The sequence below is a fragment of the Rhinatrema bivittatum genome, chromosome 12, assembly GCF_901001135.1.
Source record: "Rhinatrema bivittatum chromosome 12, aRhiBiv1.1, whole genome shotgun sequence".
Classification (NCBI taxonomy): domain Eukaryota; kingdom Metazoa; phylum Chordata; class Amphibia; order Gymnophiona; family Rhinatrematidae; genus Rhinatrema; species Rhinatrema bivittatum.
The window spans coordinates 59,139,640-59,166,357 of record NC_042626.1 but is presented as its reverse complement, the minus strand read 5'-3'; the positions used below and the strand labels follow the sequence as shown (position 1 = coordinate 59,166,357).

The following is a 26,718-nucleotide window of genomic DNA, read 5'->3' as shown; positions in this document are numbered from 1 at the left end:
AGAGAATAGCCACTGCCATTAGCAATGGTTACATGGAATAGACTTAGTTTTTGGGTACTTGCCAGGTTCTTATGGCCTGGATTGGCCACTGTTGGAAACAGGGTGCTGGGCTTGATGGACCCTTGGTCTGACCCAGTATGGCATGTTCTTATGTTCTTTCACCTTATGGCATCTTAGGGTTTGTTTTAATCATTGGTCCAAGTTAGTCCTTTTAGTCTTTCCCTGTGTTCCTCAAAGAGACAGTTGTATCCTCTTCTATAGGGGCAATACGTCTTCCCCTATCCATCTGTTTGGCCACCTTAAGGTCATCAGATACAATCACCCCCAGATCCTGCTCTTTTCTCATGCGTGGAAACATTTCACCCCAATACTGTACTTTTCCATTGAGTTTTTGCAACCTAAATTTGACTTGCATTTTTTTAGCATTAAATCTTAGCTGTCAGATCCAGACCATTCCTCAAACTTTGCTAGATCCTTACTATTTTCCACACCTTCCTGACTCTCTATGCCGCTGCAGATTTTGGTATTATCGGCAAAAAGACAAAGCTTTCCCGACAATCCTTCTGCTGTGTTGCTCATGAAAATGTTGGGAGGAAAAAAAACCTGTCCAAGGGCCCGATCCCTGAGGCACAACACTAGTAACACCTCCGAGTGAATCTGTGTGGCAGTTCATTTTTTGGTGTACGGCAGCCTCAGGCCTGCCTATGCGCCGTAACCTTGGATCCCAGACGGAGCAGGTCAGTGGGGATCATTTTTGCAATTGGGAATATTTCTTTATCTGTGTTACATTTTCTTGATCTCTAATTGCATCTTTTGGTACTCGAGGATCTTCTCTCTCTCCGTGCATTTCACAGAGTAGTCGCTTAGTACTGACACTTCCATCAGCAATGCCCTTTTTGTGGTGGGGTTTTTTTTTTACCGCAATGTCTGGCTTTCTAGCATCGAGTTTAACTTCTTTTTACGTGGGAATGAGAACGTCTCAGGTGATCAGAACTTCTTCATTCTCTGCAATTCTGTCAGGAACAAGATCCCAGTGGTGTTCTGGTACAGCAATGTTTTCCCAGTGGCTGGGCCGTGCCACTTTGCTGTGTCTTTCTGGATTTGATATCTGCATGTGTTCTGTTTTCCCAGTGGCTGGGCCGTGCCACTTTGCTGTGTCTTTCTGGATTTGATATCTGCATGTGTTCTGTTTTACCAGTTTTTAACCATGCTGTCCTGTGCTGCAGCTATCAATCTCTCATCATCAAATTTACTTCTCCTTAGTCATTCCTGTAAAAATCTTTTATCGATGGGGGGTTCCTGAAGTAGTTTTTTTTTTTTTTTTTTGTATTGCTCATTGTATTGGTGCTTTTGCCAATTGTTGCTGGGCAGATTGGACGGACCAGTTGGGTCTTTATCTGCTGTCATTTTCTAAGTTATGTTTAACCTTGTTTGCTGTTCCAGCTCTTTAAAGAGATTTTTTTCTCTTGTTTTGCAAATTCTGATGCTTCTTTCCCCCTTTTTTCTGATGTCATCTCAGCTCAAATGTTTAACTAAAATATTTAGCACAGATTCATGAGCCCATTTTAATGTTGTGTGTTTTGTGCATATCTTGTCAGGAATGACCTTCATTTGTAAGCCAGAGTATGCTGGGAATGATCTCAATCTCTCAAATTTACTGCCCATTCCCTTCTTAATACTTGCAGTGTGCCAAAGAGAGCTCCTCTTGGAGTTCATAGGATGTAATATGTATAACATCTTCTCAAACCTGTCCTGGGGGTCCTACAGTCAATCTGGTTTTCAGGATACCCACAATAAATACACATGAGAAATTTGCATCTACTGAGTCTCCATGGTATGCAAGTTTATCGCAGGCATATTCATTGTGGAAAACTTGAAATTCCAAGTGGCTGTGGTGACCCCAGGACAAGTTTGGGAAGCCCTGATGTATAGGAATATGTGCTTAGAAATTCTTTATAAGGCTAGTTGCGCCCAATAAAATTGGGAAAATTTCTGTATCTTTGTGTCACAGTTTCTTGGTCTCTGATTGCATCCCTAAGTACTTGCGGATCTTCTCTCTCTCTTCATATATTCCATGGAATTGTCACTTGGCACTGACCCCTTCTAGTAACAATGCTGATCTTGTGCATCCCTAAGTATGTATCCTTTCATGGCGTCGCAGATCAGAATTTTGAATAAAACATTTTGCACATGCAGAACATTTAAATGGCTTCACTCCCGTGTGGATTCTTTCATGTCTTCTCAGATTGCTTATGTGACTTAAACATTTATGACATTCAGAACATTTAAATGGTTTCCCTACAGCATGGGTTCTTTCATGTATTCTCAGATTGCTTATGTGGCTAAAACATTGATGACATTCAGAACACATAAACGGTTTCTCTACAGAGTGGATTTTTTCATGTTTTCTCAAATGGCTTATCTGACTGAAACATCTATTACAGTCCAAACACTTAAATGGCTTCTCTCCAGTATGGATTCTTTCGTGTGTTCTTAGATTGCTTATGCAACTGAAACATTTATGACATTCAGAACATTTAAATGGTTTCTCTCCAGTATGGATTCTTTCATGTATTCTCAGATTACTTATGCGACTGAAACACTTCTGACATTGAGAGCACTGAAATGCTTTCTCTCCTGTATGACTTACCTGATGAATTTTAAGCTGTGATCTGCATCTAAAACATTTTTCACATTCATTACATTTAAAACACTTTTCTCCTCTATGAGGTTTCCTTGTTGCTCCAAGTTTTGATTTCTTTGCATCCTTTTTGTCACTTCCAATAAATTGACATGAACCTCCTAAGTGAATATTTAAATGCCATTCTAGATCAGCTCTGCCTGCAAAGCATTTTTCACATTGAGTACATCTTAATGGTTTCTTTTGCGCATAAAGGTTTCTGTGTGCTGTAATGTTTTTCTTAGAGGCTCTTTTCTCACTTTCAATATCTGTAGTTTTTGGCTCACTTTTATGATATTGCTGGATAGATCTGTGAACTGACTTCTCTGTGAACTTGCTCTTGCATTCAGTCATTACTTGGTGCTCAAGAGAATGTGAGTTTGTGGTATCAGCACTTTGACATGGTCTCTCTCGCGCACTGAGACCCTGAGTTTGTACAAGCTTTGAGTAGCATTTGGAATTGCTCTCACGTTCAGTACATATATTGGGTGGGTCTCCTTTTTGAGCTCTCTCTTCCAGCCTCCTTGATTTTCCTCTAATGATGCCTCCTTCACAGTGAGAGGAAGAATCCGGGCTGGCTCTTGAGGGGTCTCTGTCTCTCCATTCCAGCCTCTGCTGCCCACAACCCATTATCTCTCTCTCACTTTTGTAGCTGAATCCATCATCTGTTAAATAAAAAATGACAGTATGCTCAGTGATTTTACAGTTATGGAGAAAGATAGATATAGGGAAGTAACACATTGTTTGCATAAGACTCCACTAGCACAATTTTCAAAATGACACAGGCTGTTGCAAAGTTTGCAGGTACTTTTCCCTATGCATTTTCCAGCATTTCTGAAGAGAAAACATGAGCATACTTTCCCTTTAAAAACTGTCTAGGGAACAAGAACGCCCAACAATCTGTAAACTGCTTTTCTGCAGTACTTTTTCCAGCAAAAAGAGGCAGAGTTTTAATCACGGAAAAGTGGCCCTCTTGGATTAGATTTGATTATGCTCCACATCCGAGCTCGAGGTAAATTACAATTCAGGTGCTATCGTTCTTTCCCTGCCCTGCAGAGGCACCAGATGATGAAGTGACTTGCCCAAGGTCATAAAGGAGAGGCTACGGGAGAGAAGCAGGATTCTAACCCTGGCTCCCCTGCTTCTCAGCCTGCGGCTCTACTGTTACCTCCCCGCCCTGGGAACACCTCCATAGAATTGTGGGCAAAAGGAGACACCTTGCGCCACAGCAAGCATACCTTTTATCTCCTACACAGGTGGACAACAGCACATGAACAGGCTTCAGTTCTGGGACGGGGGCCTTTCCATAGATTTATAAATGGCCTGGAAAAGGGAGTGATGAGTGAGGTGATCAAATGTGCGGATGAAACAATTTTTCAAAATAGTTAAATCACAAGCCGATTGTGAGGAATAGTTAAGAGGATCTTTTGAGACTAAAGGGTTGGGCATCTAAATGGCAGATGAAATTTATTATGGACAAATGCAAAACGCACACAGGGAAGAATAATCCAACTTATAGGTACATAATGCTGGGTTCAAGATTAGATATCACCCTTGGAATCCATGTGAAATCCTGGGCCCAGTGCATGGACAGTGGTCAAAAAGCAAACAAGGTAGTATTTGGAAAGGAATGCAAAATAAAATGTAAGAGATATTGCCGCTCTGGTGATCCATGGTGTAACCACACCGATATTATATGCAGTTCTGCTTGCCACATCTAAAAAATGTAGTGGAGCAAGAAAAGGTACAGAGAAAGGCAATCAAATTGATAAAAAGGAATGAAATGGCTCCTCTATGAGGTGACACTAAAGAGGGTTGGACTCTTCAACCTGGAGAAGAGACAGCTGAGAGGAGATATGGAACAGGTAAACAGGGAATGGTTATTTACCTTTTCAAACAGTACTTGGACTAGGGGTCACTCCATGAAGCTAGTAAACAGCACATTTAAAACAAATCGGAGAAAGTATTTTTTTTTCCACTCAGCGCACAATTAAATTGTGGAATTTATTGCCAGGGGATGTGTTGAAAGCAGTTTCTGTGAATGGGCTCAAAAGGAGTTTGGATAAGTTCCTGGAGGAAAAGTCCATAAACCACTATTATCCATGTAGACTTGGCGAAGCCATTGCTTATGACTGGATCTATTCTTTGGGATCCTGCCAGGTATTTATCTGGCTTGGCCACTGTTGGAGGCAGGATGCTGGGCTTGATGGATCTTTGGCCTGAGCCAGCCTGGCAAATCTTATGAACAGTGGGGAAACAAGCCCATGCCTGATCTCATCCTGCTGGTTCTTTGCATCTCATCCTCATTTCCACTCCCTGCAGTGTTTCTCTTCACTCTGATTGCAATTTCTAAATACCAAATACCCTGAAAAGCCCTGCTGGAGCTTCATTCTGGACCCTAGGTCCTGAACCTCAGACCTGCTGTCTTAAAGCAACAGAATCCCTCGGCACGTACTAAAACAAATGTTAGGGAGAGCTCCACTGTGCACAGCAAGCATTTTATTATAAAAGAAACTCTCTCTTACCTGTCTTAGTCTCGATCATCTTAGCGCCTCCCTCCTTCTGCTCAATAAGTTGAGGTTCTTCCATTTTCAGGATTTCTTCTGTGGAGTCAAGACTGCAACCTTGGCTGTCTATTTCAAAACCGGAAAAATAATCTTCAGCTTTTAAATAGTCTTGAATATAGACCCAAGTAAAGCAGCATTTGGCTCCAAGCAAGAGGATGGACATTTTGTGGGCTCTAAAAACGTAGGTATCCAGTGGAAAGAGCCTATGGCCATAGCAAGGGCACCTGGGAAACTAGAGTCCGGAAAGTAGCCGCAGATAGAGAATTTATTTACTTATTTTATAAGATTTTTAGGAATCATATTCTTTCATGTTTTCAATAAAAAGACTTAAACTAAATTAAAGATGTATATATACCACCTCCCCAATCCACACTGGACCACCACATGCAGTAAATACAAATAAAACATAACAGTATAAATAAAAGAACAAACACAAATATTTTTTGAAACTTTCAATGAAAATATAAATCCTCCTCCCTGATCAAGATCTTACTTTATATTGGAGCCACCCAGCCTGAGCTGGAAAGAGGAAAGCATTTACCTTTTTCAGAAATGCTAAGTAGTTCACCTTCTAATGGACTTCCAGAGGTAACTTATTCAAGAAAAATGGGGCAGTGACTGAGAAAGCCCTGGGATCCACTTCAGGCAAGACACAGCTGCTGTAATGATGGAACCCGTAGGGGGCACCTCCGCCTCGAACGCGCGGTTCCTGTGACGCTGGAACCCGTAGGAGGCACCTCCGCCTGAAAGGAGGTTCCCGTGACGCTGGAACCTGTAGGGGGCGCCTCCGCCTGGAAGGAGGTTCCCTGTCGGGTATGTACCAGTGCAGGCCATTAGCCACATCAGGGGGGACCTTTTCTGTTAGTACTAAAAAAGCAAGGGCCAAGATTTTTAATTTTTCCTGGTTCCCCACAGGGAGCCAATAAGAGTCTGGGAAGGAAAGGAATGGACTTGGCTCTCCTAGGGCTTATTCATCACCACCCTCACAGGCACATTCTGCAAAATTTGCAGTTTGCAGCTTTCAAGGGCAAGTCTACGAACAGGGCATTACCATAATCTGTCACATTTTATTGCTAGCGAATCACAATGCTGCCTGTAGGGCCTGTAAGTGCAAATATGGCTTCAGTTGTCTAACCAATCTAATTTAGTATGGGCTTCCTGAATCAACCCAGCATCTAACTTAACTGATCCCTTCTGCTGCTGCCAGTGGGGGCCATCCTGCCACCCTCCCTCGTGAGTGGGAGAGGGTTTCGTCCAGGCTCCTTTTCTCCGGCAGTTCCAGCGTGTTCCTGCAACCTTCTGTCCTGGTGCTGCCAGCGTCTCCCTCCCAACCTCCTCCTGCCCCCATTATATGGAAATCTACCTTCATCCCCACCCCCCCCCCTGCTGCTGCCGGTCCTGGTCATGCCTGCAGCTGCCAGCACTGAATGCCTCACAGGAAGCAGGAACCATAGGGGCGGATTTTCAGAGCCCTGCTCGCGTAAATCCGCCCAAAACCGGGCGGATTTACGCGAGCAGGGCCCTGCGCGCCGGGAAGCCTATTTTACATAGGCCTCCCGGCGCGCGCAGAGCCCCTGGACTCGCGTAAGTCCCGGGGTTCTCCGAGGGGGGCGTGTCGGGGGCGGGCCCGGTAGTCGCAGCGTTTCGGGGGCGTGTCAGCAGCGTTTTGGGGGTGGGTATGGGGGCGTGGCTACGGCCCGGGGCGGTCCGGGGGCGTGGCCGCGCCCTCCGTACCCGCCCCCAGGTCGCGGCCCAGCGCGCAGGAGGCCCGCTGGCGCGCGGGGTAAGGGGGGGGGTTTAGACAGGTTTAGACAGGGCCGGGTGGGTGGGTTAGGTAGGGGAAGGGAGGGGAAGGTGAGGGGAGGGCAAAGGAAAGTTCCCTCCGAGGCCGCTCCGATTTCGGAGCGGCCTTGGAGGGAACGGGGGTAGGCTGCGCGGCTCGGCACGCGCCGGCTATACGTAATTGATAGCCTTGCGCGCGCCGATCCAGGATTTTAGCAGATACGCGTACTTTTGTTTGCGCCTGGAGCGCAAACAAAAGTAGGCTATTCGCGCGCCTTTTAAAATCCGCCCCATAATGAGCTGAGGAGGAGGAAGAGAGGTGGGGAGGGGGGGTGGGAGGTCAGAAATCAGGAGGATGAAAACTTTCATAGGAGCTGATGAAGGAAGACAAAGGGAGGGGCAGAGAGACAGAGGAGAGAAACCACGGGAGAAGGGAGGTGCCTCTGGGGAAAGAGGCAGGCTGGAGTAAAGTGCTGGTGGAGAATGAGAGAGGGAAAGGATCAAAAGGCAAAAACAAAAAAGAGGAACAGGAAAATGAAACCAAAAGCGGAAGAAAATAGACATCAAGGGGCGGATTTTAAGAGCCCTGCTCGCGTAAATCCGCCCGGATTTACGCGAGCAGGGCCCTGCGCACCGGTGCGCCTATGTTCAATAGGCCTACCGGCGCGCGCAGAGCCGCAGGACTCGCGTAAGTCCCGGGGTTTTCCGAGGGGGGCGTGTCGGGGGTGGGGCCGAGCGGCGTGCCGTTTTCGGGGCGGGACGCGGCGTTTCGGGGGCGGGCGGGCCCGGGGGCGTGGTTTCGGCCCGGGGCGGTCTGGGGGCGTGGCCGCACCCTCCGGAACCGCCCCGGGTCGCGTCTAGGCACGCCAGCGGCCCGCTGGGATTTACTTCTCCCTCTGGAGGCGTAAATCCCCCAACAAAGGTAGGGGGGGGGGTTTAGACAGGGCCGGGGGGGTGGGTTAGGTAGGGGAAGGTGAGGGGAGGTAAGGGGAGGGCGTTAGCGAATTCCCTCCGAGGCCGCTCCGATTTCGGAGTGGCCTCGGAGGGAACGGCGGCAGGCTGCGCGGCTCGGTGCGCGCCGGCTACATGGAAATAGGCAGCCTTGCGCGCGCCGATCCAGGATTTTAGCGGATACGCGCGTATCTACTAAAATCCCGCGTACTTTTGTTTGCGCCTGGATCGCCAACAAAAGTACACGAAAGTGCCGTTTTTGAAAATCTACCCCCAAATGAACAAATGATCCAGAGGACAAAGGCTGGAAGTCAGAGCCTTTGATTACAATGGCTTTTTCACTTTCAGGCCGATACAGTGCAGTGTGCTCCGGTGGAGCGCACTGTTAGCCTGCATTTGGACGCGCGTTTTCGACGCGCTAGCTTTACCCCTTATTCAGTAAGGGGTAATAGCGCATCAAAAACAGGCGTCCAAGCCCCCCGAACCTAATAGCACCCGCAACATGCAAATGCACGTTGATGGCCCTATTAGTTATTCCCACGCGATTCAGTAAGTAAAATGTGCAGCCAAGCCGCACATTTTACTTTAAGAAATTAGCGCCTACCCAAAGGTAGGCGCTAATTTCTTCGAGCACAGGGAAAGTCATATCATGATATTAAGACCTCCGACTTAATATCATGGCGATATTAAGTCGGAGGTCCCGAAAGTTAAAAAAAAAAAAAAAAAATTGAATTCGGCCCGCGGCTCGAAAACCGGACGCTCAATTTTGCCGGCGTCCGGTTTCCGAACCCGTGGCTGTCAGCGGGCTCGAGAACCGACGCCGGCAAAATTGAGCGTCTCTTGTCAAACCCACTGACAGCCGCCGCTCCTGTCCAAAAAGAGGCACTAGGGACGCGCTAGTGTCCCTAGCGCCTTTTTACCGCCGGCCCTAATTTAAATATTTTAGTTTACTGAATCGCGCGCACAGGCCAGTGCCCTGTGCGCGCGCCAGGAGAGAGGGCGCTCACCCGCTCTCCCACGAACTTTACTGTATCGGCCTGTGTGCCTGGACCTGAGGAGGCATCCAGCTTCTACAAAATGTTTGGATCGGCCCATCCCGAGCTTTAATCCATGCTACGTCACCTGCTTCATGCAGTTCCTCACAGCCCTGGGGCTCCGTCCTGAATTCCTCTTGTTTAAATCGGATTAAAAGGTCTGGTTTAACATTGGGGAAGCCTGTTATGAGAAAAGAGGGTTACAATATGTTAAAAAAAAAAAGTTACCCCAGTGTCTCTGTTATCAGTTCAAGTGAACTCAGAAATTTTGCTCTTTTCTTAGCCACTGCTCACAGAGTTGAGCAATAAAAAGGGTGCTGCGGTGCTGATCATCATCCTAAATTCTAGCAATATCCTGATCATTTTAACATGGCGTGGACATACCTCAAGAGACAAACAGCTCTGGTGATCAGGATATTCAGAGCAGGATATTCTCTTCCATCCCACAGAGATAGATATCTCCAGAAAAGCTTTAGATACTATCCCACACAGTAACTGCCTGGTGGTGGGCCCCAAGCTTGTAGCCTGGATTAGAAACTAAAAGATCAATAGCAGAGGATGGAGGTAAACAGAGATCACTCTGAGGAAAAACGAATGATCAGTGGAGTGCCTCAAGGATCTGACCTGGGGCCTGTTCAGTTCAATATCTTTGTGTGCAATCTTAGTGCCATTTTGCCCATGACACTAAAATCAACAGGATGTAGACTCCTGAGGTTGAAAGTGGTATGAGGAGGGATTTAAGAAAACTCAAGGCATGGCAGACTGCTTGTGCTGGGCAGTTAAGATTCACAGCAAGACTGCATAATTTAGCATTTGGGATACAGAAATCTGAGGGAGCATTACATGATGGGGATTGAAATACTGACGAGCACTGACTGTATCCAATAACCTCAAGCTAATGAAACATGCAAGAAGCTTGTGGCCAGAGTCCAATGGATGTGTGGGAAATGTGGAAAAGAGGATTTGCATTCAGATAACAACCAAGGACTGAACTTCACAATCTGGGTAAACAAAGGCGCATGGGGGTAGCTTGCTTATTATGGCAGTTACTACCCTAAACCAATTAAGCCTGATACATCACTTTGCATATACAGAGTTACGGCAGGGGGAAATGTGGAAAACAGGCTTTGCATTCAGACAACAACCAACAAGGACTGAACTTCACAATCTGGGTAAACAAATAAGCGTGGGGGTAGCTTGCTTATTACGGTGGTTACTACCCTAAACCAATTAAGCCTGATACATCACTTTGAATACATATACAGCACTGCTCTTTGCTTCAACGGTAGGGGGAAATGTGGAAAACAGGTTTTACATTCAGACAACATCCAACAAGGCATTGATCTGTGCAGGCTGGGTAACCAAGCATTGGGGTAACTTGCTTGATGGGGCGGTTACTACCTTTAACCATTAAGTCTTATGCTCACCTTTGATGCAACTCCAACATTGCTCTCTGCATCAATGGCAGGGGATGGCAGGAAATTTGAATCAAACAGTTATCAACAAGGGCCCTGAACTTGGTGGTTGATGAAACAGATAAGGATGGGAAAATAAGTGTGGGAGCTTGCTGGGCAGACTGGATGGGCCAATTGGCCTTTTTCTGCTGTTGTTTCTATGTTTCATTTCTATGATGGTAGATTTCATAGGAAGAGGCATGAATAGAAAATTAAGAGTGATCATGCCTCTGTACAGGGCAAGGGTTAGAATTTACCTAGAATACTGTGACTAGTTTTAGAGGCCATAAATCTGAAAAGTATACAAAAGGCAGGAAGTCTAGAGAGAATATCCCTATGAGATGAGACTTAAGGACCCTCATGTACCCCAGAGGAAAGAAGAGACAGGATATATGACAGAGGCTTAAATTCCCCACCTGAATTAATGCACCAGAAGCAAACTATTTTTAGAGGAAATACACTAGAACAAGGTATCATAGTGCGAGGATCCAAAAGAGGTAAACCTTGGCCGAAAGAACTTGCGGATCATACCCCGGGTCACCTATCCCCATGCACACACCATCCAAAGTAGGGAAGGGGGCAAAAGAGAGGATGATGGCCTTTAGCTCTCCCAGTGCTGAAAGAGAAAATGGCACCGACTGAGCACAGTAAAGATGTCTGGGGGCAATTTTAATACTTGCCTGTTACAGGAGGGTGAATCGCTTCAGCCGACTCTGATTCTGGACGACACATGAAGGGCAGATCCTCCTCCTGTTTAATGCTCAGCGAGAACACAGACGTCACAATCGGAAGGCCTGTGAGGAGAAAACAAATATGTTCAGAAGGATTCACCGAAGTCCTGTGGATGACAGGTTAGGAAATGCATTTCAAGCCTCCACGTTTGATGTTAATGAAGCATCTTCTGTGCTCGGAAAATGCAAAACCCTTTGCATCCAAAATCTACACTCTGCCTGCTAGAGCAAGAAGCCAACTATTGAATGGCCCTGCTTAACTGTGCTTTTCTAGCGCTTCCTTATCTGGGCTTTGAGCCCCTCGAGCCTCTTCCTTCTCTAACAACGTCTGGGTGGGAGCTTGGAAGGGGATAAGGGGTTGTGGGGTCTGAAGAGGAGTATTTTTGTATTGTATTTTCTTGTATTCTGGTGTGTCCGCAGTCCATCACTTCATGTCTGTAGACTATGTTGCTTGTAAAATTTAGTGAGCACATCTGCATATAAATCCAAACTATTTACTTACTAATGGTGGGCTCATTCGTGTGCTCTTTTCCTTCCCACTCATAACGTTGAGTGAGATATTTCTCATCTGCCTTCTTAATCTTGAATATAACATCAGGATTAACAATTGAATATCCTGTCAATAAAAAGAGCAAAATTACATTTCAATTTGTATTTGAAGAGCTTCACCTGTTGTTCTGAGGTGGTGTGCTTATCTGCGAGTCAAAATCTAGTGAGATCAGACTGTTGTGGCCCGACACTAACTTTATATTAAACCTAGAAGTCATTTCCTCCTGGATGAAGCATCACAATTGTCCATCTTCTCTGCCAGCCTGCTCTCTCCTTCCCCTGGTGAAGGAGGTCCCAGAACCATTCCAGTAAGCCTTATTTATAGTCCAGGATTTGGGTTTTCTATCTTGAGGCAAGTGAGAGGGAGACAGGGGGGATATTTGACCAGTGACATCTGGTTACGCCCCATAGAGGCTACACATTGCACAATGACGTTATCTAGGGCAGAGCTAAACGGAGCAGGCCCTTATGCAGAAGTCGTGGGTCTCAGGCGGGAATCGGGGAGGAGAAGGCTCCCTCCTGTTCCCCTGTGCCAGCTTTTGTCGTAGAGAAGAGAGACAGCTTCCAGCTGTTATATAAAGCGTCTACTGTAACACATAAAAAGGTTTTAACTTGCAGGACACACCTGCCAGCGGGGATGGTGAAATGACTCGCCAAAGCGAGATGAACAAAAACGGAAACTTCACCTCTACGCTCTGCACGCCCCCTGCCAACCCCCAGACAAGGGGACCTGAGGGGGGGCTGCCAACCGGCACCACATCGTACACTCACTAAACTTACACTCCTCCCTTATTTGATGTAAAGTGTTGAGACAGGGCACTAGTGTGTAACACAATGAAGTTAAAACAGGCTTCTCCTGCATCAGCAGGGTAAAAAGTGTAAACTCCGTCCACCTAACTTTGCTGTAAATGTGCTCTCTCCGGATCCTCAGCAGTGTGAGTGTACAGATTTGTCAGATCCATTCATTAGACATTTTTTATTTCTTTTTTCTCAGCTGGAGCTTTCTTCTTGGTCATCAATGTCTACTCTTTGGCTGCCATTGTAGCAGGTGATGCCCTGTTGACGTCACCTGTTGTTTGTTCCCTCATGGACATCCCTTTTGAGGTTCGTACTCTGATCACCGACACATTATGTCATGCCCTGACAACGTCGGGCATGGGATCTTCTTAGTGTTTGGGTAATTGTCAGGTTCTTATGGCCTGGATTGGTCACTGTTGGAAACAGGATGCTGGGCTTGATGGACCCTTGGTCTGACCCAGAATGGCATGTTCTTATGTCGCTTGCAGCTAGGATTTAAAACTGAGTTTTGGCTGCACACCGGTCAGGTTTCAGACTCTTCTTGACTTTGTGTGCTGAAAGTCCGAAGAGAGCTCATTTGCAGTTAAGTGGACAGAGTTTATACCTTGAACGCCCCTGATGCAAGAGTAGCTGAAGCATTGGCCAATGTCAAATTTTTAAAATGGTTCCCACCTTCTGATTGATGCCCCTTTCGCTTTTTAACACCATTGTGTTGCACACTAGTATCTTACCTCAAGGCTTCACTAAATTTACATTCCTCCCTTATTTGATGTGATTTTGCAATAAATTTGTTTTGTTGTTTTTGCTTTTTGCTTTTCTATACTGATGTTCATCGTACATATCACACTGGTTTACAAAGTAGCGGAGGGGTCTATTGGTATAGACTTCCTGATTTGCATTGGAGCTTTGCTAGCTTATTGTGCTTTGACATTATGTATTGTTATACTTTGTACAGTGACCTTAGTAGCTTCATACATTGAGGTTAGTAACTTTTTACAATAGAAATAGGATTAGTAACTTTTTACAATAAAATTAGTGGCTTTTTATACTGAGTTCTGTTGAGTTTAGTAACATGTGTCATTATACATTGCATAGTGGGTTTAGTGGCTTTTTAAAATCATTATACTTTGCACAGTGAACTTAGTAGCTTCTTACAATGAGGTTAGTAACTTTTAACAATAAAATTAGTAGCTTTTTACAATGAGTTTTGTAACATGAGTCATTATGCATTGTGTAGAGGGTTTAGTGTCTTTACAATTAACTTAGTAACTTCTTACAGTGACTTTTGTTGAGCTTTGTAACATTGTGTATCATTATACATTGTACAGTGAACTTAATAGCTTTTTACAGTGCGATTAGTAACTTTTTACATTGAGGTTAATAATTTTTACTAAGAGATTAACAACTATTATATGGTGACTTTTGTGTCCTTTAGCCAAGCAACTTTGTGGCTGCCTCGTGATTGGTCCGTGGCGGGTCATTCTCTGAGATAGTGGGGGTGGATAGCGAGCGATGGAACTCTGTATGTGGTCGAATAAGAAAGCTTGTATGGTTGGGGTTGATCATGATACGTGATTTGTGGCAGCGCCTCTATTTTGTGGCCACTTCATACAGAACAGGCTAAACCCCAATTTACACAGATATCTGTAATTTTCTGAGGGAAATTGAGGTGAAAATACAAACTAGATGCTCGTGCAGGCAATAGGGTAAAACCAGGACTGTATCAGTCTATTTCATGCCCAGCTGGCAACCTTTGGTAAGAGAAAATACAAAATGTAGAGTGGAAAAATTCTCTGAAATCTGTTACCAGGCAAATTTATTTAGGAGCTAGTAGCAATTTTCTCTCACAATAACAATTTTTTGGCTTCTATTCAGTTTGTTTTTGACTACTTTTTTGCATGTTTTATGTTTGCTTTTTTTAAGACTCTTCACTTTTTGCCATTCTTCTCACTCAGCCTCTCTCCAGTGGCCCCTGTCCCTGAGCCCAGGTGGCACAAGCAGCATCTTTTGCCAGTCCTGGCTTGCTGGCTTGGACAACTCCTGTTGGCCTCAGGATGATTTCAGGTACTGGGCCACAAATTTTTACAAACCCATGGGATATGACACCTGCGAGTATCCCAGCCCTGACAAAGTGGTAACAACCATTCTGCTTTGTGTCTATGGGTGGTAGATGATAGAAAAGGCATATTTACCCCGTGACGTTAGGATGCTATGTATCTCCTTGATGACTGTTTTGTACAGCTCCTTCTGCCATTCTCCCAAACTGTCCCACTCCACTTCCATGAAATAAGCAGCAACGTCAATGAATGTGACCGATGCCTAGAACAGCAAACAGGACACCCTCAGCCCTCTCCTTCCAGCTTCAATGTATTTATTTATTTGGTTTTATATATTGTCACTAAGATAAGCCATTGCAATGGTTCACAACATAATAAAAAGAAACAATCGATGATACAAAAACAAATACAATCATAACATTCTTCTCATAAAATCAGAACTATTAAAGATAAATATAAAAAAAGTGCAGCCTAAAAGTTCATAAAAAAATAAATCCCATGATAACGATAATAAGAGAGTACAAAAAATAAGTGTTACACAATCCTAATAACTACAATAAAATGTGGAATCAAGGCCTAACAATGTACTAAAAAAATAAAAACAAAGGTAAAAAAATAAAATAAAATTATCATTAGAAACAATCAGAAACAGACTAAAACAGTAAAAGGTATAAAATATAGAATAAGAGCATAAAGCAGAGTAAGCTCAAACTGTGTATGCCTCACTAAAAAGCCAAGTTTTTAAATCACGCTTAAACTTTCTAAAATTGGTCACAAGTCTTAGAAAAGTTGGTAGCATGTTCCAGATTTTAAACCAGCCAATAATTATGCGCTCTCCCTCACTTGGTTCAAGTGTGCAAGTGTACAGAGGGTAGAGATAATAAGCCCTTATTTGCAGAACGTAAATTTATAGAAACATAGAAACATAGAAATGACGGCAGAAGAAGACCAAATGGCCCATCCAGTCTGCCCAGCAAGCTTCCCTCATTTCTTCTCTCATACTTATCTGTTTCTCTTAGCTCTTGGTTCTAATTCCCTTCCACCCCCGCCATTAATGTAGAGAGCGGTGATGGAGCTGCATCCAAGTGAAATATCTAGCTTGATTAGTTAGAGGTAGTAGGGGTAGTAACCGCCGCAATAAGCAAGCTACACCCATGCTTATTTGTTTTTACCCAGATTATGTTATACAGCCCTTATTGGTTGTTTATCTTCTCCCCTGCCGTTGAAGCAGAGAGCTATGCTGGATATGCATCGAAAGTGAAGTATCAGGCACATTTGGTTTGGGGTAGTAACCGCCGTAACAAGCCAGCTACTCCCCGCTTTGTGAGTGTGAATCCTTTTTTCTTCTCCCCTGCCGTTGAAGTTATGCTGGATATGCGTGAAGTATCAGTTTTTTCTTTTCCCCTGCCGTTGAAGCAGAGAGCTATGCTGGAAATTCGTGATGTATCAGTCTTTCTCCCATGCCGTTGAAGCAGAGAGCCATGCTGGATATGCGTCGAGAGTGAAGTATCAGGTACATTTGGTTTGGGGTAGTAACCGCCGTAACAAGCCAGCTACTCCCCGCTTTGTGAGTGCGAACCCTTTTTTCTTCTCCCCTGCCGTTTAAGCAGAGAGCTCTGCTGGATGTGTGAAGTAACAGTTTTTCTTCTCCCCTGCTGTTGAAGCAGAGAACTATGCTGGATATGCATTGAAAGTGAAGTATAAGAATGGAGTGATCAAGCTAGTTGAAAGGCATCAGGAATAGAGGAAGGTGGAGGTAGTAATTTGGATATTTGGTTTGGGGTAGTAACCGCCGTAACAAGCCAGCTACTCCCGTCTTTGTGAGTGCAAATCCTTTTTTCCACATTTCCTCTTGCTGTTGAAGCTTAGAGTGATGTTGGAGTCACAGTAACCATGTGTATGTTTATTGAATAAGGGTATTGTCTCCAGGCAGAAGCCATCATTCTGGCGAGTCACCTACTCTTCATTGGCGGCCTCTTGACTTTATGGATCCACAGTGTTTATCCCACGCCCCTTTGAAGTCCTTCACAGTTCTGGTCTTCACCACTTCCTCCGGAAGGGCATTCCAGGCATCCACCACCCTCTCCGTGAAGAAATACTTCCTGACATTGGTTCTGAATCTTCCTCCCTGGAGCTTCAAATCGTGACCCCTGGTTCTGCTGATTTTTTTCTTATGGTAAAGGTTTGTTGTTGCCTTTGGATCATTAAAACCTTTCAAGTATCTGAAAGTCTGTATCATATCACCTCTGCTCCTCCTTTCCTCCAGGGTGTACATATTTAGATTCTTCAATCTCTCCTCGTACGTCATGCGATGAAGATCCTCCACCTTCCTGGTTGCCCTTCTCTGTACCGCTTCCATCTTGTCTTTGTCTTTTTGTAGATACGGTCTCCAGAACTGAACACAGTACTCCAGGTGAGGCCTCACCAAGGACCTGTACAAGGGAATAATCACTTCCCTTTTCTTACTTGATATTCCTCTCTCTATGCAGCCCAGCATTCTTCTGGCTTTTGCTATCGCCTTGTCGCATTGTTTCGCAGACTTCATATCATTAGACACTATCACCCCAAGGTCCCTCTCCTGCTCCGTGCACGTCAGCCTTCCCCCCCCATCGAATACAGTTCATTCGGATTTCCGCTCCCCATATGCATGACTTTGCACTTCTTGGCATTGAATCTCAGCTGCCATATCTTCGACCACTCTTCCAGTTTCCTTAGATCCCGTCTCATTCTCTCCACTCCTTCCGGCGTGTCCACTCTGTTGCAGATCTTAGTGTCATCCGCAAAAAGACAAACCTTACCTTCTATCCCGTCCGCAATGTCGCTCACAAAGATATTGAACAGGACCGGTCCCAACACCGATCCTTGTGGTACACCACTTAAAACCGCTCTCTCTTCAGAGAAGGTTCCGTTTACCATCACACATTGTCTTCTGTCCGTCAACCAATTTGCAATCCAGGTCACCACCATGTCACTCACTCCCAAGCTTCTCGTTTTATTCACCAGTCTCCTGTGCGGAACCGTATCAAAAGCTTTGCTGAAATCCAAGTATATGACATCGAGCGCTCTTCCTTGATCCAATTCCTTGGTTACCCAGTCAAAAAAGTCAATCAGATTTGTCTGACAGGATCTTCCCCTGGTGAATCCATGTTGCCTCTGGTCCATCAATTCTCCGGACTGTAGATAGTTCACTATTCTCTCTTTCAGCAGAGACTCCATTACTTTTCCCACCACCGAAGTGAGGCTAACCGGCCTGTAGTTGCCAGCCTCCTCCCTGTTCCCACTCTTGTGAAGCGGGACCACCACCGCTCTTCTCCAATCTCTCGGCACCACTCCCGTTTCTAGGGATCTATTGAACAGGTCACACAGCGGACCCGCCAGAACATCTCTGAGCTCCCTCAATATCCTTGGATGAATCCCATCAAGCCCCATGGCTTTGTCCACTTTCAGGTTCTTTAGCTCTTCCCACACATTTTCTACTGTAAAAGGATTTTCATCTATTCCACTTCCCTCCAGTTTCTTGTTGTGTAGAGATGGTCCTTCTCCAGGGTCTTCTTTAGTGAACACAGAGCTGAAGTATTCGTTTAATATTTCTGCCATTTCTTCGTCTGTCTCCACACATTGATCATTACCACCTTTCAATTTCACTATACCACTTTGGACCTTTCTCTTTTCGCTGATGTATCTGAAAAATGTTTTGTCACCATTTTTTATCTCCTTGGCAATCCTCTCTTCTGCTTGATTTTTTGCCAACTTGATTGTTTTCTTCGTCTCCCTCAGTTGATACAAATATTCTTCTTTGTGCTCCTCCCTTTGGGATCCTTTATATTTCTTGAATGCTGTTCTTTTAGCTTTAATTTTGTCAGCCACCTCCTTTGAGAACCAGATAGGTTTCAATTTTCTTTTGCTTTTCTTTATGTTTCTAACATATAGAGCAGTTGCCTTGGTGATTGCTCCTTTTAGATTGGTCCACTGCTGATCCACATCTCTCTCGTTCTCCCATCCTTTAAGTTCTTCCTCCAGGTACTTTCCCATTTCCTCAAAGTCTGTGTTTTTGAACTGTAAAACTCGGGTCTTTGTGGTTCTTTTCCCTATTCTATTAGTGATATTAAACCATACCGTTCGATGATCACTGCTGCTGAGGTGGGCGCCCACCTGGACATCTGAGACATTATCTGCATTATTGAGCAATAAGTCGAGTATAGCACCTTCTCTCGTGGGTTCCAACACCATTTTTTTGAACAAAGATACTTGCATGGCATCCATTATTGCTCTACTATTTTTAGTTTCTGCAGATGGGATTTTCCAGTCTACATCTGGCATATTAAAGTCACCCACGATCACCACTTCTCCCTTCCTGCCTATCTTATGGATGTCTTCAATCAGATCTCTGTCCAGTCTTCAATCAGATCTCTGTCCAGCTCTTTGTGGAACATGGACTCTAATAGCTGTGTTTAACCAATGGGTGTTCAATAAACTTTGTTATATGGCCTCTTGCAGTAAGATAAAGCTCCAGTAGGTTACAGATCTACTAAAATAAAGCAATTTTTAATAGGGAAAGTTTTAGCACAATGCAGACTTTTGTCCTTCCAGAAAAATACCTTATTTACACCAGTGACTACAGAGGTGGATGAGGACAGATAACACAAAAACTGCAACACTAGGTCAGACCAAGAGTCCAGCCCAGTGTCCCATATCTGACAGTGGCCAATCCAGATAATGATACCCATATTGTTACGAACCTGCCTGTAGCAGGAGCCACAGGCCATCTCTCCACCCTTTTCTTCCCTTCTCCCGCGGCCAGAGGCCGCCCATGCTCCTTTCATGCAGCATGGAGCCACCGTCAGCGCTGCCAACCCGCAGCCCCCACTGCTCCGCTACTTCACTCCAAGCGGCCCGGAGGCCGCCAAAGTATTCCCCATGCAGCCGGAGCCGCGCTTTGGTACCTCAAGAGGCCAGGAGGCCGCTTTGCTACTCCTCATGGGGCCCGGAGACCACCAGCCTTACCTCTGATCCTCAGTGGGGAAAAGGACCTGCATCCCCGACCTCTCCTGGGGCACCTCTCCAGGTGCTCTTCAGCGGCAGGAAGCCGCCTGTATTGTCGGGCCTGCTCCTTCTCCTGCTTCCTCACATAGTTGTATCAGGGCCGCTGTCCAAGGTCCTGCACCTTCTCCTAAGGGGCGAAGCTGTGCTGCCTCTTCCTTCTTAAAGGGACAGTGAGGGAGTGGTCCTTTAGTGATGTCTTCAAGGGAGCCACCTTTCCTGCAGTATAAAAATGTCCAGCTTTCATTCCTTCCTTGCCTTCGCAAGAAGCCAGTCCTCTGTAGTCCAGCTTCTCAAGGCCCTTCATTCTATGTGGGATCCCATGTCTTCGTCTTCTCCTGGTCTCTCGTCTCGTCAAGCTTCTGTGTTCCAGATGTTCCTGATGTTCATCCGTCAGATGTCTTCACATCTTGATGTCTCCTTTTTCCGGATGACCTTCCTTCTTCATGGCAATGCAAGTCTCCAAGAGGTTCCAGCTTTTATCTTCCTTATCCTGACTTCATCACAGAGGCATTCCCTCGAATCTTCAACCCTGTCTGGATCCTCTGAATCTTCTACTTGCCTCCACTCCATGAATGAACTCTATTCTCCGTTCCGTTCCGGCATGGTCCTTGTCTGGCCTTGATTGGCTGTGCAGGGCGCGCTTGGTCCAGGCTTCGTCAGAGTCTTCACTTCATCTTCCTTTCATCCTGTGTGGGGAACCACCAGCGTGGTCCGTGACCTATCTTCATTGGCTGAGTAGGGCGCGTGATGTGTAGTACTGACTCAGCATTCTGCAAGCAACTCGAGTGGGGATCCACTAGCATGGTCCACGACCAGCCTACCCAGCTGTGTAGGGCACGCTGCCTGCGTGGTCTGGGACCAGTCTGGCTAGGATGTGTAGGACACGTGATGTGCAGTACCAACTCAGTACTCTTCAAGCAACTCATGACATTCCTGAGTTTCTTTCTCTAAGTGACCAGAGTCTCATTTTACTCCACGTATCCAGAATCTCCTTTCTCTCTACGTGTTCAGAGTCTCGTCTCTCCATGTATCCAGAGTGTCGTTCCACTCCACGTATCCAGAGTCTTGTCTCACTTCAAGTCTTTGTCTTGTTCGATGTCTTTGTCCTTCAACCACTGTCCATCCTGTCACAGTTGCTGCTCCCGTGTGGCAGGTCCGAAAGGGCTATTGAGAGACCACATTGCGTTGTGGGTCTCTCTGCTGTGTACAGGTTTGGCAGTGGCCAGGGCGCTACTTCCAATACTTCTAGCAATACCAGCCCATGCTTAGACACTCGTCACCTGCCTTGGTGCTAATCAGAGCTCCTCTGCAGCTGCGTCATAGCCCAAGGGTACATGAAATCACCAGAGATGGGTCCGCCACCCGCGTACCCACAACACATATAATCAATAGATTCCATGCTGCTTACGCCCAAAGATAAGCAGTAGCTTTCTTCAAGTCCATCTGGTTAATAACAGTTTATGGACTTTTCCTCCAGGAACTTGTCCAAATCTTTTTTAAATCCAACTATACTAACTGCTTTTACCACATCCTCGAGCAATGAATTACAGAGCTTAAGTGTACATTGAGTGAAAAAAATATTTTCTCTGATTTCTTTTAAATGTGGTACTTAGTAGGGATGTGATTCGGCCAAACCTTTTGGTTTGGCCTTAGTTATCGGCCCGCCGCAGGAAATTTGGTTTTCCTGCGGTTTGGGCCTTTTTTTTTTTATTTGGCCGCCCCGAATTTTGGGGTTAGTGCGTGCTAACGGGGAGTTAGCGTGTGCTAACCCCGAAAAATGAATTTTCCCGAAATTTCAGGAAAATTCCCTTCGTTTTTCGAGGTGGCCAAACCAGGATGAATGCACATCCCTAGTACTTAGTAACGTTATATACTGTCCCCTAGTCTTTTTTTATTTTTTGAAAGAGCAAACAACCAATTTCTATTTACCCAATCCACAACACTCATGATTTTTATAGATCTGTCACATCTGCCCTCATCTATGTAGTGATCTGTACTCCATAAAAGCTAGACTTACTGAACATCACAGATGCATTCATACTGGGAAATTACAAGCCCCTGTGGGCTTTCTGATTTTTAAGTGGATTATTGTCAAGGTTTCACAGGTTCTCCATGCCTTGGTTCAGCCTGTTGTTACCTTGCTTCTTGTCTTGTGGCTTATCTAGGCCTCTCCTTGCCTTGTGGCCTCCGGGCTTTCTTGTATCTTGCTTCTTGTCTTGTGGTCTATTCAGGCTTTACCTTGCCTAGTGGCCTCCGAGCTTTATGTTTAGCGACCTATGGGCCTTCTGTATTGCTGCCTTTGGGCCTCCGTGTTCTTTATCCTGTCCTGTCACGTCTTGCCCTTGTCTGGTCTTGTCCTGCCCTGCCCAGTCCAGTTTCTAGTATCCATTTTCCTACCCTGCTATTGCCTTGCCTTTCCCCAGTCTGGATCCAATCCCAGTCTCTACTCAGTATCCTGCCCAAGCCTGTGTCCATCTCCAGTTCTGTCCAAGCCTGTGTCTGCATCTAGTCTTTGTCCCTTAGAATTCTGTCCAACCTGTTCCAGTATCCAGGTCCGCAGCTCCCTGCCTGTTCCATCCCCAGACCTCTGCTTCCAGTCTGTCTCTCCTCACAACATTCAGCCTGTGCCAGAACTCAGTTCCAGCTTGTGCCTGCTCTGCCTTCTCCAAGCTGTCCAGCTAAGCCCTACGGACCCCCAGAACCCAAGGGCTCCACCTGCGGGGGAGAGGGCTGGCTAGGCAGAAACAGTCCTTGTCCAGCCCTGCAGTCCTGTTCCACACCTGTGGGGGTATATTTGTAGTTATTACAATTTAATAACCGCTTATACCAAAGCCAAGAAACAATACATAATTGATACAATAACACATTTTAAAACATATTTTAAACAAACGTTCACAAAGCCTATGACAATTACTATTTATAACAAAAATAGCCATCTTCAAATTTATATTCAAGTTGCCTGCAGAATCAGTAATGAAGTAAAAGCAGAGTCGGTCAAAAATCAGTCCTAGCAAAAATGACTTTAGGATTGTTTTAAAAATGTGTGTGACTCTAAGTCCTAGGGCTTCAGGAATTGTATTCTATAGGGGTGTATCCTAACCCCAGCCAGGCATCCCATGACGATTATATTAAATAAATTAAGCCTAATAAGCAAGGTAGGAATAGAGAGACTGTTCTCACTATAAGGGGACAGTATTTGATCTATATGTTGTGATCTACCACAGCCAATGGGAATGAAAATAGAGGTTGAATTGTCCAGCCTAGTATAAGTCGAGGGGGAGCGTTATATTTTTAGTAATTTGCGAAGGTTTTGCTGGACGTATCCATTAAGTGAAGCTTCACACAAGGGCACTTCTGAATGGAGCCAGGTGGTCTTTATATGTTTTATTATTATCACCGATTCGACTGGGTAGTTTAACTTCCGTTTTCAGGAAACGCCATCAGAAGCAGCCGCGTCCAGCATAGATACTCCTGAAGCAGATTTAACCTTCGAAACATGGATCTGTGTCGAGATGAGGCATCGTCCACTGGCTGTGCAAGTTAAATGGATTCAAGCATCATTACCTGAATTTTTGACCAATTTAAAAAAATATACAAGAAAGGATATTGACTGAATGGAGACCAAGGATTACACATCACAAACATCAGGCTACAATTTCAATATATGAGCTGGTTTTGTGTGTATGAAGGTCTCTCGTCAATATTACTATTTATTTTATGGTGGCTCTCTAAGAAGGTGGATAGTGGGATAATTCAGAGTTGTCCAGCCTTTTTTGGATTTCAGATAATACTGTATATCATCTCCTCCAAGCTGCAGAGCCCTAATCTCTTTAGCCTTTCCTCACATGGAGAATCGTTCCAATCCCTTTATCATGTTGATCGCCCTTCTTTATCTTTTCTAGTTCTGTAGTATCTTTTTAGTTCAAATCCAGCATAAACACCCAGTAACATATTCATACCATAACATAGCATTCTCTTACTCCCAAACATTACCATCATAGACAATAACAGATTATCTGTATCTATAAACGTTTTAAGCCTCCCCCGATAAGTCCATTAGCTGAGAACTAGCTAAATGTGGTACTCTTGTACACCAAGCTAGTAAGATAATTATTCTATTCCACCTCCCCTTTCCCTTGAACCTACACAGATCGAGTTGCTATCTACTTTAAAGAGAATTCAGAACAAGACTTCTAGCCCGATGTGAAAGAGGAAATGCTGCAACCAGAACTGCACACAGTACTCAAGGTGCGGTCTCACCATGGAGCGACACAGAGGCATTATGACATTCTCTGTTATATTCTCCATTCCCTTCCTATTAATTCCTAACAGTGTTTGCTTTTTTCACCACTGCCTTAAGCTGAGACGAAGATTTCAAAGTACTGTCATGACAATGCCCAGATCTATTTCCTGGGTGGTAGCTCCCAATATGGAACCTAACATCGTGTAACTACAGTGTGGGTTGCTTTTCCCCATGTGCATCACCTTGCACTTGTCCATATTAAATTTCATGCCCGGTCCTCCAGCAATTTATCACAATCCGCTTGTGATTTAACGACTTGGATTAATTTTGTATCACCTCACTTGTTGTTCCCTTTGCCAGATCATTTATAAATATATTATAGAGCACCGGTCCAAGTGCAGATCCCTGAGGCACTCCACTGTTTACTCTTCTCCATTGACAGAACAGACCATTTAGTCCTGCTCTCTGATTCGGATCTTTTAGCCAGTTCGCAATCTACAACAGGACATCGCCTCCTATCCCATGATGTTTTAATTTTCTCCGGAGTCTCTCACGGGACTTTGTCAAACAGCTTCTGAAAATCCAAATACGTTACGTCCGCTGGCTGATAGTTATCCATGTTTAGTGTAACCCCTTTCAGTAAAAATGTAGCAGATTGGTGAGGCAAGACTTCTTTTGCTGGCTTTGTTCAATTAAATCATGCCTTTCTATATGTTTTATCGCCCTATATCCAAGAGCCTACCTAGCACAGGAAACAAAAAGGCAGGAAATCCTTTTGTCTGTAATTTGATTGAAAAAGCCGAGATAAGAGGGAAGCAATCTTCTCTTGGTTCCGCCTCTGCTGCCTCCCTCTTTCTGGGGCTCTCTCTCTCTCTTCCTTCTTTGTCTCTTTGCTTCATGGTGGATGTTTTAATACTCTCTCTTCTCTCTTTCTGCTCTCGTCTCTTCTTCTTCCTGGTCTCCTCTTCCTATTCTTCCATGTCTTCCTTTCCACATTCTTTCTTCCTTTCCTCCCTCACTCTCTCCTCCTGTTCACATTCCCTTCCCACTTCATTGCCCCCTTAGAAACTTTCTTCCCCTTCTAAACTCTCCCACCCCCCCAACCCAGCTCTTCTCTCCTGTCACTCTATACCTGGTCCTCTTTCCCCCCCCCCCCCCCGGTCATCTATCCCAAGTCCTCCTTCATTCTTTTTCTCTATCACAGGCGTTGGAACGAGATGCGCCACAGAGGCCATGGCCCTAGCACAGTGATCCTGTGGGAAGGGACACAAAATCTGGCTCTTCCCATGGGGAACTGTCTGACCCCTGCAGAATCGCAGTGGGAAAGCCAGGGCCTGGCCAGGCAGGCAGCAGCGTTTAAACTGCCTCCCACGCTTAGGGGGGCAGTAGGAGGAGAAGAGCAGTACTCTGGGTCACGTCTTCCCCCCTCTGCAGTAGTTCAGGCTCTGTACAGCCCCACAGTTGGAGGCAGCAGAGCAGGAGAAGGGAAGACAGGGCCCAAGATACTGCCACTCTTCTCCTCCTGTTGCCAAACAGCATGGTAAGAGGAGAGTCTTGTAACTGCTGCTGGGCAGACTCGGCCTTGGCTGGGAGAGATGGGGGAGAAAGGAAAACAGAAAGGGAGGAGATAAGGGAAAGAGAGAGGCAGGGGGAGAGAGAGGTGGGGAAAAGATGAGCGGGAAGGGATATAGATGGAGCTTGACTGGCTTCGCCCTCCCAGCCCCCAAAATTCTGCATCCCCTGCTTCCTCTCTCTAGTCCCTGCCCCTCCGCACATCTCCAGTCTTCATCCCCTCTCCATCACCAGTCTTCTCTTCCTCCCTCTGTCCCTCCTCCTCTCCATCACAGGTACTCCGTCAGGGAGATCAACTTTCCAGTGAATTATTGCATGACGAGAGCTCGGCTCTTTTCAACATCCTTGCACTGTGCTGTGAGGAGGGAAGGCTGGAAGAGCTACACAGGGAAACAAATGTTCCTTTAAGCTTTGACTAGGAGAAAGATGTCTTACCTGATCAGAACCCAGGACAGACATTTCCCTCTGAATTCTGCAGCTGTAAGGGATGGATTCGGACTGAAAATTTTCCCCTTTCCTGATCAGATGCTGAGAAACATGAATAAGCCAGGCCTAGCTGATTCCGGAGAGTCTCCGATAAAGCCCCTTCTCTCTCACCTCTGCAGCCAGCCAGATCTGCGGCTCTGCCTTTCTTTCCAAGCTTTTCTTGCTATTTGCAGCCTCGCACACTACAGAAAGAGCAACAGAGCATGCGCAGAGTCCTTCCTCCGCACGCCGGGGCAGAGCCTGCCGGCTTTGCTTAAGGTAGAACTGCAGAGATCCCCGATTGCTCCAGAGAAATAAGTCAGAGAGCTGGTTTGGGCTTGTTGCATATATGGATGACTTCTGCTGTTTATAGGGAAATCATTATGAAAAACACATCAACGGCTGCAATAGGTGCTCCGCGTCTCCCTGGGGTCAGTCCTTATTAGAAAATACCGCAAGGCTCATGACTTGCTCTGTCTTGCATACCCCTGGGTCTCTGCTGCAGCCAGAGCATTCGGCACCTGCCTATGGGGGCCAATAAAAAGGTGCGTGCACAGTTGTTCAATCCTCAGTTGTAGGCACATATTTTATGCAAACTCCACTGCCAATGCAGCATAAATGTAAGTACGACATTGTACGTTTCAGTTAGCGCCCCTGCATGGAAATTTCATGCTAATGATGGCATTAGGTATTATTCCCCGATGCAGAGGTGCGCTAGATCACCCCTTGTTTTCATAGTGCTGGTAAATCTAAGATGAAGTAAAGCTTGCAGGGCTAATATTAGTATATGGG

General features: G+C 45.5%; 1 protein-coding gene across 1 annotated transcript; it reads right to left on the bottom strand.

The window, feature by feature from the left end:
* Positions 1-1,262: 1,262 nt before the first annotated feature.
* On the bottom strand, positions 1,263-26,102 carry LOC115073643 (zinc finger protein 658-like). Its single transcript, XM_029572243.1, has 7 exons — positions 25,897-26,102; positions 14,739-14,865; positions 11,702-11,815; positions 11,149-11,262; positions 9,103-9,195; positions 5,206-5,313; positions 1,263-3,345 (listed from the first exon to the last, which is right to left on the bottom strand). The coding sequence occupies exons 1-7, from the start codon at positions 25,918-25,920 to the stop codon at positions 2,132-2,134; spliced, it is 1,794 nt and encodes a 597-aa protein (XP_029428103.1). The 5' UTR covers positions 25,921-26,102; the 3' UTR covers positions 1,263-2,131.
* Positions 26,103-26,718: the final 616 nt, after the last annotated feature.